The 15,371-nt window shown below is 40.4% G+C and overlaps 1 protein-coding gene across 2 annotated transcripts in view; it reads left to right on the forward strand.

Annotated features, from left to right (window-relative positions):
• The window catches only part of SLC12A2 (solute carrier family 12 member 2), a 121,931-nt gene that overhangs the window by 91,490 nt on the left and 15,070 nt on the right, over positions 1–15,371 (forward strand). For both annotated transcript variants that reach the window (XM_050945618.1, XM_050945617.1), the window contains exons 15-19: positions 1,140–1,239; positions 4,388–4,499; positions 8,429–8,569; positions 8,828–8,934; positions 10,867–10,946. In XM_050945618.1, the coding sequence (XP_050801575.1) occupies positions 1,140–1,239; positions 4,388–4,499; positions 8,429–8,569; positions 8,828–8,934; positions 10,867–10,946 (540 nt within the window). The remainder of the gene's footprint in view (positions 1–1,139; positions 1,240–4,387; positions 4,500–8,428; positions 8,570–8,827; positions 8,935–10,866; positions 10,947–15,371) is intronic.

Genomic DNA, 15,371 nt, shown 5'->3' on the forward strand with positions numbered 1-15,371 from the left:
CCCACGAGATCTGTCGCGCAGCTGCATTGGTCCTTGGTCCATACCTTTGCTTCGCAGTATGCCCTGGTTCAACAGTCAAGAGATGCTGTAGCCTCTGGCTCAGCAGTTTTCATTCTGCCACATTTCACTCCGACCCCACCGCCTACGTAAGGCTTGGGATTCACCTAACTGGAATGGATATGAGCAATCACTCGAAGAAGAAAAGACGGTTACTCACCTTTGTAACTGTTGTTCTTCGAGATGTGTTGCTCATATCCATTCCACACCCGCCCTCCTTCCCCACTGTCGGAGTAGCCGGCAAGAAGGAACTGAGGAGCAGGTGGGCCGGCAGGGGTATATATCGAGCACCATGAAGGCGCCACTCTAGGGGGCGACCTGCCGGCCCACTGAGTTGCTAGGGTAAAAGTTTTCCGACGAATGTGCACGCGCGGCGCACACACCTAACTGGAATGGATATGAGCAACACATCTCGAAGAACAACAGTTACAAAGGTGAGTAACCGTCTTATCTACTTCATTATTATTTTAGTTATAAAAATTGGACTGCTTGAATGGGAACATGGGAGACCAGACTCCTATAGCTATTTAATTTTAGTAAATGCATTATATGGTAGGCATTCAATTTCTCTTATATAGTGATAGTCTAAAAGGATCATTTCTTAGCCCAGTTTTTTCCATCATGATTTAGTTTGCCTGTTGATTTTAAAACTCATGCTTACCTTGATAAATTTTCCTTTGCTGTAGAGTAGCATAGCTACAAAACCTATTTGTACAAAGATTTCATAGCTTTTGGCAAACACTGTAGAATTCTTTGAAATAGATCAGCTTCAGTAACTTCTAAATTTGACCGTATACTATGAAACATCTAGTTATCTAGAAAACTTGATTTGATTACAGAATTATAAATTCTCTTTACAGTAGAGTTTAACTGGTTTTTCACCTAATATAAACACAAATTGGGTTTACTTTAGCCTTCTTTCAGTAGGAATGTACTCTGATTTTAATTGGATATTACCTAATTTTCAATTGATGTTGGAGCTAAACAATTAGACACTGAATTTTTAGTTTGCGAAAATGGTTATATTAGTCAAAATAACTTGTGGCATAATATTAAATTTTTTTAAACAAATCTTTCCATAGATGTGAACTGGGGATCCTCTACACAAGCCTTGACTTACCTAAGTGCATTGCAGAATACTGTTCGTCTTGCAGGCGTAGAAGACCATGTAAAAAACTTCAGGTAACAGATATGCTCATGCTGGAGGCCTAGTGTAGGAGTTAGAAAAATCTCTTTTTCACTAAACTGTGCTCTCAGCAAAGCAGGTTTTTGATACTTCCAATATCCACCACTCTCTTTATATGAAACTGTCTGGCTTTAAATCTCTAAGTCTATGGATAGTCTCACATATACTTGGATATTGGGACAGGAACATCCATCACAAGGCTGTGTTTTAGTTTCCCTTTACCCCTGCCTCTGGCAGCATGTCCATTCTTGGCAGAAACTGCAACAGCAACACAATCTTGGAGGATTTGCAGCCATGTGATGCACAATTCTTGCTAATTCCTTGGAAATCTGCCCATATGTGAAGGATGCATATCATAAGAAAATGCTCTGATTGCAGGGTGGTTAGATTAGGAAAACACTTTTGGACTCATCTAAATGGGAAAACTGACCAGAATAATTATTATAGAACAAGCTATTCTGAAATAGCTATTTTGGAATAGTTCCTTATGTTGACACTACTCTGGAATAATTAGTACGGTATATTTCCATAGTGGAGTAACTATTATGGATTAAAATGGGCAAAACAATATATATTTCGCTAACTTTTTTTCCTTGGAAATGACTCCACTGCTGTGGCTGAATTTTTTCAGAACAAATCAGTCTGACATGGAAGGTTTCCCTAGTCATGGCAATAGAAATCAGCCTTACATGGAAAATTTCAGCTCAGACAATTAATTTTACAAAGGTATAAACCACTGAAAAATTAAGTCTTTATAATGGGAAGTGTCAGGTAACCATACTAATAGGTAGTCCTGTTAGTCTCATGAACATGTTTTTATAAAATATTAAAATCACACTTCTCCCTGTGTGTTTTAAGTTTCTGGTTACTTCACTGAAACTCTGTCGTCACTGTTGAGCTAATATAGCTTAAAAAATACGCTGAGTGCTATTCTGCATTGTGTATAAACAACAAAATTGGCAGTTGAGTTTTGATGGTCCTTGTTACTGCTGAAGATGTAAGAGGCTTCTTAACTTAAAAAATTATCTTAGTTTATAACTGTCAGCAATATGTAAACTGGATGAATTTGGTAGTGGAATTTGACTTTATACATCAATTTAGTTATCACTTAACTGCCTAGATCAAATGTTTATTTTCAAAAGTGGTTTCCTGCTTATGTTAATGTAAGGAGTGAACATACTTCCACTTATGAGCGGTCCTTTAGGATTAGATTAGAAATACATTTCATGATTTTGTTTTCTAGGGTGGGAAAGAACTTTTCTTATTTTGAATGCTACTTATTTTTTGGTAAAGAATGTTTTGGTTTTTAGAACCATCAGTTATAAGACTAACTTTCCTTGGTATTAAAATGACTTGTACTGACAACTCTTGTTGGTTCTTTTAAACAAACAAACAAACAAAAAAACCAGAAATGTGTTGTCTTGGCAGGACTGAGACTTACTCACTTGTTTTGACTGGGGAAGCTTGCTGGTTTCTAGAGGTAGTGATTATATAAATATAGCTATCAAAATGAGGGCTAGCTAAATCTTTACATCAGGGTTTCAGTGTATGGGAGTTAGCGAAAATAAACATCTTTACTCTTATACTGTGCTCCTTTTTTCCCCACAGAAAGGAAAATGAAAGATGTTGACCCGTGATCTTATGACCCCTGTGCTGATAGGCATTCACATTTTTGTTGTTCAGTTACAATCCACTCTTCCTTATTCAGCAGATTTAGTACAGGCCAGGTCATATCACTCATGCCAGACACTTTGATAACTTGACAGAATGTTTGGCCTTAACGTCTGAACTTCTTTATTTTAACTTTTTTATTAAACATCTCGACTGTTTACGTAAAGAGATTATGAAAGTCGCACATAAACGGAGTGATTTTTCCTTATTAGTTTGAAGAATATTTTTTTTCTGTACTTATATACCAAATTCCGTTAAACTTCTAGAATCACAGGACTGCAAGGCACCTCGAGATGATCTAGCTGAGTCTTCTGCCTTACCTAGACCATCCCTGACAGGTGTTTGTCTAACTTGCTCTTAAAAATCTCCAGTGATGGAGATTCCACAGCCTCCCTAGGCAATTTATTCATGTGCTTAACCACCCTGACAGTTAGGAAGTTTTTCCTGATGTCCAAGTTAAACCACCCTTGCTGCAATTCAAGACCATTGCTTCTTGTCCTATCATCAGAGGTTAAAAAGAACAGTTTACCTCCCTCCTCCTTGTAACAATCTTCTATGTACTTGAAAACTGTTTATATCACCTCAGTTTTCACTTCTCCAGACTAAACAATTTTTTCAGTCTTCCCCCATAGGTCTTGTTTTCTAGACCTTGAATAATTTTTGTCACTCTTCTTTGGACTTTCTCCAGTTTGTCCACATCTTTCCCTGAAATGTGGCACCTAGAACTGGACACAATACTCTCGTTGAGACCTAATCAGCCCAGAGTAGAACGGAAGAATTACTTCTCGTGTGTTGCTTGCAAACATCATTTTGGGATGTTTTATCAGGAGTGTTGGAGTTTTTTTCGTTGGGGTTTTTTTTTTTTGTTCCTACAGTGTTACACTATTGACTCATATTTAACTTGTGATCCACTATGATCCCCAGAACCCTTTCTGCAGTACTCCTTCCTAGGCAGTCAACTGATTGTTTCTTCCTAAGTGGAGTACTTTGCATTTGTCCTTGTGTTGGATTTTTCTGAGTTAAGTCATTTAAATGCCTGTCAAAATTCGATTTATAGTTGGAGGTATTTTGTTGTTGTTGCAGTTCTCTGTTCATGACATAGAACACAGACTATCTGAGACAGTTTGAATAATATTTTGGGAGGGTAGAGTTTTTTCACCAGACTTTAGTGATGATAATATCAGTCCAATAGTGGATTTAGATAGCTATTGCCATTAACTGGTTTCTGATAAAATAAGCAGGCGGAGAAAAAGGATTGATGGTTTTTAAAGGTTGTTGATGCAATATAAATTCCCATGATGTAATTAATATCCCCCATTTCTCACTCCAATATAGGCATTTGCAATCCTGAGATCTGTGAAGATATTTATCTTCACAATTCTCAAGTCAGTTGCAAATTACAAAAGTTGTTTTTATCAATACAAAGGAAATAAGTGAATTCTAATTTTTCTTCTCTTAAATGTAAAACTCTAGGCCTCAATGCCTTGTTATGACAGGTGCTCCAAACTCACGTCCTGCTTTGGTTCATCTTGTCCATGCTTTCACAAAAAATGTGGGTTTGATGATCTGTGGTCATATACACATGGTAAGTATTTTTTCTGCATTTAAAAAAATAAGCTAACTTGGCTTCTTTCCATAACTGCTTTATTATTATCAAATGTATAGTGTCAAATTTCCCACTTCTCTGGAAGCTGAGATTTATTGATAACTTCTCATGGGATTGATCTTTCATAATAGCACAAAGTATATTGTAATTTTGTGCTAGCCTTAGATATGCTAGCATAGCAGATAACTTCAAAATGTTAATATGTACTCACCGTTACATTTTTCTCCTCCTCTGGAATAATTTTGTAACTTTATAAAATGAACAGTCTTGGACGCAAGATCCTCTAATGATATGTGTGTTGGATTTTTTTAAATGAGCACTGTGTACATCAATCCAATCAAAATTTAAGGGAGGCCCCTGCTCTGAAACATTTAGTAGCCCATCAAAGTGAACGTCTTCTCTTGCAGGCTGTAGGAAGTCTAGAGGTAAAAGGAGAGGTTTTTTTTGGGATATGAGGGCAGCCTGTGATGGAGGATTTTATCCATGCTGTACACATTAAGAACTTAGTTGTATATCTAGGAAGTTTTAAAGGTAGAAAATGTCAAAATTTTAATGGTGAATGTGGATTACAATCTCTGAGTTTCTCTGCCCTGTCCATGTCTCCTCCAATTCCCTGCACCTCCTCCATGCCTTGCTAGTCATTTTGACTACAAGTTCTCTGTCCCAAGTGCATCTAGCAAAGCTCTATGCCACTTAGTCCAGTGCCTTTTTCAACTAATAGCCTAATTCTTCTTTGCTTTGACCCTGTGGCATGAGTAGCCTGGGCAAGCACTTTCTCTGCTGCCCTTCACAGCCCCTCTTGCAGCATTCCATTGGCTGCCTTCATGAGGCTTTTCCCTCCCTACCTTACTGTGTGGGAATGCAAGAAGTTTTTTTTGTTGTAGAAAATTGTAATTTCTCCTATAACCTACTACCTCATTAAAAAACAGTAGTAAAAGGCACTTTTCTGAAAGGACAACAAAATAAATGTGAGGGTTTTTTAGGCCAAGCCATTTTCAAGGTACAAAATTTTTCACAAGTGAATTTCAGGTAAATTTTTGAAAACACCACAATGATAAAATTGCTTTCTGATTTTTTTTTATTTTTATTTTTATTTTTTTAATCCAAACTTCCCAGTTGAGATGCAGCATGAAAGGTTCAGATAGGTTTCTTTTGGCAAAATTAAGAGGGTGTTTGAAAATCAGGCTCCTAATGACAAGCAAACTACACCCTTAAGCATAGGGTGGCTTCTACTACTACATGAGCCATTCCACAATGATTGATATACCAATGGAGATGGTGGTGTATTTTTGATAAATCAAGTATATCTGGACCAACTTCTTCAGATCTTACCTTAAGGACCAACAAGGTACTAGATCTTGATTTGCTTAAAGATAAACAGTGTTCCAAGTGATGTATAAAACACATCTGATACTTATTAATCCTGGGGGATACAGCATGCTTGGTTAAATAAGTTTGATATTTGCTTTCCATGTTGTTCAGGTTGCTTTTACTTGTTTAGTGTAAAAAGAAAACTTAAGGCAAAAGCCTGGTTGGGGACAGTCATGTGGGCAACTGTGGGGAATCTGTGTGGAGTCGTGGACCCTCCACCTGCCCTCAGCTGGGCAGGGAGCCTGGGGGACAGTGTCTCAGCTCTCAGCCCCATTGCCCCCCGCACTGCCCCACCCTCCGGCACCACGGGCAGTGGAGGGTCTGCCGCGGGTCCCTGGTTGGGCTCCACGCTGGCCGCAGGGAGGCGGGAAAGCTGCCCACAGCTGCCTGCCTGGCTCTTACCATGGCCAGGCTGCGGCTCCAAGACACACCTTCCCCCTTTCCCTCAGCCGGAGATGGGTCGGGGAGAGCTGCGGTAGGAGCTGTGGAGGGCCCAAGCAGCCCCCTGCCCAGTGTCCCAGCACCCTGCCCAGGGCAGGTAAAGGGACCCAGATTCCCCACAGCTCAGAGCTGCAGCCTGTCCACGATAAGAGCTGGGCAGGTAGCTGTGGGGAGCTGCTGTGGACCCTCCATCTGCCCTGGGTGTGGGGCCCAAGCAGGCCCCCGCTCAGAATTTGTGTCTTCCAGGCCCCCCGCTCTGGGCAGGTGGAGGATCCATGCTGTGGTTCCTCACAGCTACCCACCCGGCTCTTAACGTCAGGCCCAAATTTTATAAGTTTTTGTTGCATTTCATAAAGATGATCAAAGTGAATGTGCTTAATCTTCTCTGGAAGCCCTTTTTTCCCCCCTCCCCTTTTTCCCCCACAGCTGGATCCTCTTGACTGAGACCACTTTGTCCCTTGCTCTCACACATTGATCCTAAATGTTGTGATCTCCATTGTCTCAGAGACATGCAGCTGTTGATGTTTGGTCTTTAATGTAGCTTTAACACTTTTTTCTTTGTCATGCATAGAGGAAACCAGTTGGGATTGGTTTTGTGAGGTGCTGTACACAAACAATCACATTCCTAATTCCATAGAAGTTATCCCCTAATAAATCCGTTTTGATTAGTAGTTAAAATCACTTATTTTATTTTGACTGTATATTCAGATCTAGTTCTTTAATACTGGGGTTTTCAAAGAAGCCAAAGGGACTTAAGCACCCAAATCCTACTGAATTTAATAGGAGCTGGGCACCTAACTCTCTTGAGTTTCCGTAAAAATACCAGTGTAAATTACCAACTTTAGATTATTTTCTTCAGATCTTTATTTTTAAACTTTGTTTTGTATTTGAAGCTTTTCTACAAAGCTAAAGATACCCACAATTTGGGTTAGTGCTCCCTTCAGATCACTGGAATAAAAATCTTCAAGCTCAAAGTTCTGCTACAGTGCTGTTTTTTAAACAGAACACTTTATTATCCTGATAAGGGCAGTGATTTTAAAAACTGGAGAATTAAGAGGGTTTGTTAGCAAGATGGAAGTTCAGTGGGTTTTGAAGGGGTTATGGTGATTGAGTCAAATTAACTCAACTACAAAAGACTGGTAAAGGGTGCAGCTAGTTGTAGATGTTAAGGGAGGATTCATTGGTTGGAAGGAGTATGTGTTTAAATCGTAGAAGCAGCAAAGAATCCTGTGGCACCTTATAGACTAACAGACATTTTGGAACATGAGCTTTTGTGGGTGAATACCCACTTCGTCAGATGCATGTATTCACCCACGAAAGCTCATGCTCCAAAACGTCTGTTAGTCTGTAAGGTGCCACAGGATTCTCTGCTGCTTTTACAGATCCAGACTAACACGGCTACCCCTCTGATACTTTAAATTGTAGGTAATTGTAAGAGTGGTTGATCCTCTTACCTCGCTGTTGCAATCTGAGGTGCTCCAGGATTAACTAACCAGATTCTGTTGTGAACTATGTCATGTATTATTGAATCTGGCAGGAAACAGCTGCATGCCACAGGACCCCATCAGAAGTGGCTGAGATCTGGGTTTATTTAAGGTAGTGGTTGCCATAGGGGAGAAGACTAGCAGCTTTATGTGGAAATTTAAAGCAGATCACCAATTTCTGTTAAACTTGCTGGGACACAAGCAACCACACAACACCTGTCTTGTACTTAGCCTATAGCTATGCCCATATCTATATTTTTTGCTACAAAAAAACAAAAACAAAACTACCCTTTTTCGTTTTTATGGCAGAGTTCAAGCCTGCTGGTGAACCAATTGAAGCTTGACAATTCTTGTTCCAGTAAAGCACAGGAAGCACGTATCTAAGAAAGGGAGACCTATTGTTGCGCTCTGAGTCAATTTTACTTTGTGTTGATAGGTCTCTTGTTTTGAAGTGACAAAAATATCTTTCGAACTTGAAGTGTATTAGATTTTATTTTGGGTTAATTATCAATGCACTCATGAGCCATACAAAGGAAATCTATTTTTCAGAAAATAACCTGTAGTGATTATTCTAAAATGCACTTTGGACTAATAGTAGTACATTTTTTAAAGGGCCCTCGCAGACAAGCCATGAAAGAATTGTCAACTGACTTGGCCAGATATCAGCGGTGGCTTATTAAAAACAAAATGAAGGCCTTTTATGCACCAGTACATGCAGAGGATTTGAGAGATGGGGGACAGTACTTGATGCAGGTACACTTCTCTTGCAATTTTGTTTGAGCTAATGGGAGATTTTCGTCAGTAAAGTACAAACATTTTTGCACTTTATAGTTTACACTTTCAAGCATGCATATTGAAATGAATTGTAATTATGCAATATTTCCACTATACTGCTAACTAATTTTTTAATAAAAGCTTTTTTAGTTCAAGTAAGAGCATTTTCTTATTCTATCTGCAGTTAATATAATACTTTTTAGTATTTTAAAAATGCTTGATTGGCTTTGTTCATAGGCTGCTGGTCTTGGTCGAATGAGACCAAACACTCTTGTTGTTGGATTTAAGAAAGATTGGAAACAAGCTGACATGAGGGATGTGGAAACCTATATCAATTTATTTCAGTGAGTACAAAATGCAGAACGTAGAAATACGTTTACCAAATACAGTAAACAAGAATATGTAACTGAAGAACTACTTGTACCTCTAGAAGAGTGTAATCAGTTTTTAAATGAATACTTGGAAATAGAGATGAACTGTTTCCAAGTATTCCCAAACGTATCATTTTCAAATAATTAATATTGAAATCTCCTCAGTAAATGTACAAAAATGGGTACATCTAGTGCTGTTTTTCAATGTGGATAGGTATTATTGATGGTCAGCTATTACTTTTGTCAACCCCAGGAGTGATATGAGGCCTCTGGTGGCTTTAATTTCAGCAGGTGGTGTTGATTCCTCTTCTATTTCTAACTTAGTGTTAGCATTTCTCTTTACCCTGTGTGTGCTCATTGGTTGTGAACAGTTTAATACAGAATGGAAATCATCTTTCCAGCCTCGAACTTTTTTGTCATGCATTTTCAGCATTTGTCCCCGGAGAGATCTCTGACAGTCTCTTTTTTTCCGGGGAAGTCTTTCACTATTGTGTAGAGCTGCTTGTACTCTCCCTTCTGTGCTGCTGCCTCTGCAGCCTGCTCCTGAACCCAGGCATTGTTGTTTTGCCTGCATCTCTTTTTATTTCCTTGTAGTTTTTCCTGTATCTGACATCAGCCCCAAAGACTTCTACTTGTCTTGCATTGTTATGTTTTTGCCTTCAAAGCTTTCTTTTCGTCCGTCACTGCCCATGTTCCAGATATAATCCATGAATCTTTCTTCTGCCTTCTTTTGGTGGCCCTTTATTTCCCCTGCCATCTTCTAATTTGACCATGTGTCTTCCAGACTTTTTATCAGTCTGGTCCTGTAAAACACTGGAACAGTTGCTAGGTGGAATCTGATCTGCATTGAACTGCTCTGTGTCTGTGATGCTCTTTTTTTCCATCTTCCTGATCTTTTTTGAGTTTAGGATGCAACATGGCCACTTAAAAATAATGATCTCAGCTAACTTCTGTTTCTTTTGCTAACTCTGACATCCCTCAAAGATGATGCCCATCTCTTAAATACACATACATGGTCTGTCTGGTTGATACTCACATTGTCTGATGATTTCCATGTGAGCTTGTGAATCCACTTGTTCTGGAAGAAATTGCCTTCTATTTAGGGTGTTTGTGCAACAGAGATTCAAGAAATGTTTGCCATAATTGGTTGGATGTCTTCCGATGCTGTGACACTTTGTTTTTATTTGACATTAATACTTAGTATATAATGTGCAGTATGGGTAAGTTCCTTTGTTATTGGAACTTTGATTTGGACGCTCCTGACTTACAGCCTAATTTTTCATTAACAAAGTTTGTCCTTCTAATTTCCTTGGTTTTTTAAGGAGAGAATTTTTCCTGTAAGTTACACATAATGGAAACCAAAGCTAGCTAGAACTTGTCTTGAAACCTGACTTCTTTATTATGAATGCTATAATTTGTAAAAATAGTTACCATCAAATTCCATACACACTGCATTCATTAATTGTTACTTTGTATATTTTTGAAACTTCTTTCAGTGCTTATAGTTTTCAGAGGCCTCTCTGGAATTTTTAGTTGTCAAGTTAGGGGATCTCTTATAAAATATTTTGGGACTTCTGGTGAAAAGAATTTTCCTGTATTACTCAAAAGGATTAAATTTCCCGCACATGCTTTCACCTTTCCCGTGGAGCTTAGAATGGATTGTTTGTATTTCATTTGATCACTGTTTGCAATACAGAAAGGAAGTGAAATTGAGACAGTTGCTGTCTGTTACACTTCAGCATATGGTATTCAGTCTTTTGAAGTGGCTTAATAGTTTGGGACTTGAAATCTGTGAAGTACAGTTTATGTACATGAAGCTTAAATCCAAGAGAAAAATCTCAATTGGAATTGTTAAGAAATAAAAATAGAACAAAACAAAAATGCAACTTTTTTACCTTTTTACAGTGATGCCTTCGACATTCAATATGGTGTAGTTGTCATCCGCCTAAAGGAAGGTTTGGATATTTCTCACCTTCAGGGACAAGGTATGCTTTATGTTGCCTCCTAGAAAAGAGAAAAATAGGACAGCCAAATTTTACACACCTTTTTCTGGATGTCAGTTCAATGAATAGTTAAGTATTTTATAAACTATTTGTTAAGCCTACAAGCGAAGTATAGAGATTTAATGTTTATAATTATTTCGATTATTTTGTCAACTTTAAAAATACTTTTGTTAACCTTGTACAAAAGCAAACTAGGTGGAGTAGGTATGACTTCTGTTACTGATGGGTTGCTTTTAATGATAAATGTTCTATATTTTGTATTTTAACAACTTTTAGAAACTGCACTACATACATTATTTTCTTCGCAGTTTGTAACCACCTACATACTTAAATTTCCCCAAGGATTTAATATTTTACTAATACATTCTCAAACTCAAATGAGGCCAGAAAATCAATACCATATTAGAAAAGTATCTGCAGTCTAGAAAATTAAACTTGATTTAACAAAAGGTGCATGACCAAAGACATTTTTGGATTCTTCCATGGCAATTTTTTTCCATTCTAGTGATATAAAAAGCCTGGAGATAGTACATCTGCATTGGACAAATAGGAAACAATAAAGATTATACATTTGTAATACAAAAAATTTGTGGTGATTCAAAGAAAGTAGTTTATAGACTTAGTTTTTGTTTTTATTAAACATTATGTTAAAAGAACATTATTAAGGTGGCAAAATCAAGTACTTTACTTATTAGATGATGTAATTAAAAACTGTTATCCCAGGGTTTCAATTTTAATTCAGGCATATATTGACTTTGTAACCTTAATTGTGTTGTTTTAATGTAGTTTTCCTGTGTGTAATTTCCTAGGTTTAAAAATTAAAAAAAAAAGATATTTTATCATGCGATGTCATACTGACACCAAATGGGCCATCAACAGAATTGGAACCTTTAAATCCACCACTAAGACCTCTTCCACTTGAGCTAACTGAGTGCCTAATAGCAGAAGTAGGTTGTCATATTCTGTGTGGACCAGTATTAGAGGGGAGATAAAATATTTTGCCAGAGAGTTTCACAGATATTTGCTGATAGGAGAAGACTGTTGAGACTCAGGATTCTTGGGTTCTGTTCTGAGCTCTGTAGTGGAGTTTGCTCTAGTAACCACAGAGCTTCTGCCCATTCCCACTGAGTGTGATCCCTTCTGCCCCATCCCCTCCAACCTGCCCTTGTCCTCTCTGTTCCACACCCCGGGTTTAATAGTCCAATCCTTTACTCCTAAAATAGCCAGTCCTAGTCTCCACTCCTCAGGTTTTTCATCCCAGTCTCTTCGATCAGCCAGTCCATGTTTTCACCCTCCAGGCTCCCAGTCTACTCCGCAAACACCCAGCTTATTGTCCCCAGTCTCCTTGCCTAGCCAGTCCTGCTCCTAGATGAGGACAGATTAAAAGATTGGGACTTTCCATCTTGGAAAAGAGATGACGGGGGTGGTGGTGGTGAGGGGAATATGATAGAGGTCTGGTATGGTATGGAGAAAGTTAATAAGGAAGTATTTACTCCTTCACACAACACATGAACCAGAGATCACTTAATGAAATTAATAGGCAGCAGGTTTAAAACAAACTAAAGGAAGTACTTTACACAATGCACAGTCAACCTTTGGAACTCATTGCCAGGGGATGTCATGAAGGCCAAAACTATAACTGGGTTCAGAAAAGAATTTGATAAGTTCATGGAGGCTGGTTCCATCAAGGGGTATTAGCCACACTGTTCAGGGATGCAACACCAGGGTCTGGGTGTCCCTAGGCCTCTGACTGCCAGATGCTAGGACTGGACAACGGGATGGATCACTTGATTGCCATATTCTGTTCATTTCCTTTGAAGTATCTGTCATTGGCTGCTGTCAGATCCTGGGCTAGATGGACTCTTGGTCTGACCCAGTATGGTCATTCTAATGTTCTGAATCTTCACTCTCACCACCATCAACCTCAGCCTGGACCAATCTACACGGGAAGTCCACATCCTAGACACCACGGTGCAAATAAGTGATGGTCACATTAACACCACCCTATACTGAAAACCTGCTGACCGCTATGCCTACCTTCATGCCTCCAGCTTCCATCACGGGCACATCACATGATCCATTGTCTACAGCCAAACACTGAGGTACAACCGCATCTGCTCTAACCCCTCAGACAGAGACCAGCCCTACAAAATCTCCACCAAGCAATCTCAAAACTACAATACCCGCACAAGGAAATAAGGAAACGGATCAACAGAGCCAGACGTGTACCCAGAAGCCTCCTACTGCAAGACAAACCAAGAAAGAAACCAACAGGACTCCACTGGCCATCACATACAGTCCCCAGCTAAAACCCCTCCAAAGCATCATCAGGGATCTACAACCCATCCTGGACAATGATCCCACACTTTCACAGGCCTTGGGTGGCAGGCCAGTCCTCGCCCACAGACAACCTGCCAACCTGAAACATATTCTCACCAGTAACTACACACCGCACAATAGTAACTCTAGCTCAGGAACCAATCCATGCAACAAACCTCGATGCCAACTCTGCCCACATATCCACACCAGCGACACCATCACAGGACCTAACCAGATCAGCCACACCATCACCGGATCATTCACCTACACGTCCACCAATGTAATATACGCCATCATACGCCAGCAATGCCCCTCTGCTATGTACATCGGCCAAACTGGACAGTCTCTACGGAAAAGGATAAATGGACACAAATCAGGTATTAGGAATGGCAATATACAAAAACCTGTAGGAGAATACTTCAGCCACCATGGCCACACTATAGCAGATCTTAAGGTGGCCATCCTGCAGCCAAAACACTTCAGGACCAGACTTCACAGAGAAACTGCTGAGCTTCAGTTCATCTGCAAATTTGACACCATCAGCTCAGGATTGAATAAAGACTGTGAATGGCTTGCCAACTACAGAACCAGTTTCTCCTCTCTTGGTTTTCACACCTCAACTGCTAGAAGAGGGCCTCATCCTCCCTGATTGAACTAACCTCGTTATCTCTAGCTTGCTTGCATATATATACCTACCCCTGGAAATTTCCACTACATGCATCTGACGAAGTGGGTATTCACCCACGAAAGCTCATGCTCCAGAATGTTTGTTAGTCTATAAGGTGCCACAGGATTCTTTGCTGCTTTTACAGATCCAGACTAACACGGCTACCCCTCTGATACTCTCACCACCTGGATTCATCCAATCTCAGTCTTGCCCACAACCTAGTGGGTTCCAGTCGAAAGCAGCCTAGAGCTGCAATTGTAGGGAAAATCCTTCTCATCCCTAGGCTGGAGCATGACCAATGCAGATTAAATCTTTATGGAATTTAGCTGCCATAATCTAAGAAGTATGCGTTGTGCAAACAGATTTTTCAAAACTTGACCATATTTGGGTGGATTTTTAGAGGACAGCAAAAACAGATCCCTGACAAAAAGGCCAGCCACCGCCAAACTTCAGGGCCACTCTAAAGCAGAGGGGCACTAGAGACTTTCAGCTAAAAGCTTGACAGAATTAACATGGGCAAAACAAACCATTTTTCCCCAGTGACATTCTTTTGAAGTGGCTGATCCATTTTGGCTAAAACTTTTCCAAAAAATTCAGTCTGAGGCAGACTATTAACATCGAAAACTTTAGCCCAAACAATTAGAATTTAATAAAGTTATAAGTGAGGCGATGCATTTGTCACAAGAGTCATGGATTCCATGACCTCCATGACTTCTGCAGCAGCCAGAGTGCCTGGCTCGGGGCAGCTATGTGCTAGTCACACCGGCCACTGCTGGGGCAGTCTTGGGCCACCGCGCCCCCTACGCAGCAGCAGAGTTAAAGTGTGTGAGGGGGTTGGGGTATGCAACGGGGCAAGGCGGGCTCTGAGTGGCGCTTACCTGGGGGCTCTCGCTCAGCTGCTAAGCAGAGGCATTGCCAGGCAGTTCGGCGCACTGCCTCCACCCAGAGCGCTGGCTTTGCAGCTCCCATTGGCCAGGAACTCCAGGTAAGCGCTGCCCAGAGCCCGCCTCGCCCCAACCCCCTCACACACCCAAACTCTGCTTCTGCTGGGCGGGGGAGGTGTGGAGCCAGACAGGGAACCTGCCAGCCCCGCCAATCCCCCCAGTACCTGCGGGAGTCCTGGGCTGCACGCTGCCACCCCTAGCACTTGCGGGGGTCCTAGGCAGCGTGCTGCCACCTGCGGCCCCCGCAAGCAGCCAATCTGCCCTCCCCAGCACCTGCGGGCCCCAGGCAGGCCCCCCCCATTTTTATTCACTGATATTTTTAGTATAAATCATAGACAGATCACAGGCAGTAAATTTTTGTTTACTGCCCATGACCTGTCCGTGACTTTTATTAAAAATACCCATGATTAAAATGTAGCTTTAGTTATAGTCGTCAGTTGCTTATGTCTTATAATGAGAAGTTTGAGGCATTCTTAA

This window comes from Gopherus flavomarginatus, chromosome 3 (assembly GCF_025201925.1).
Source record: "Gopherus flavomarginatus isolate rGopFla2 chromosome 3, rGopFla2.mat.asm, whole genome shotgun sequence".
Classification (NCBI taxonomy): domain Eukaryota; kingdom Metazoa; phylum Chordata; order Testudines; family Testudinidae; genus Gopherus; species Gopherus flavomarginatus.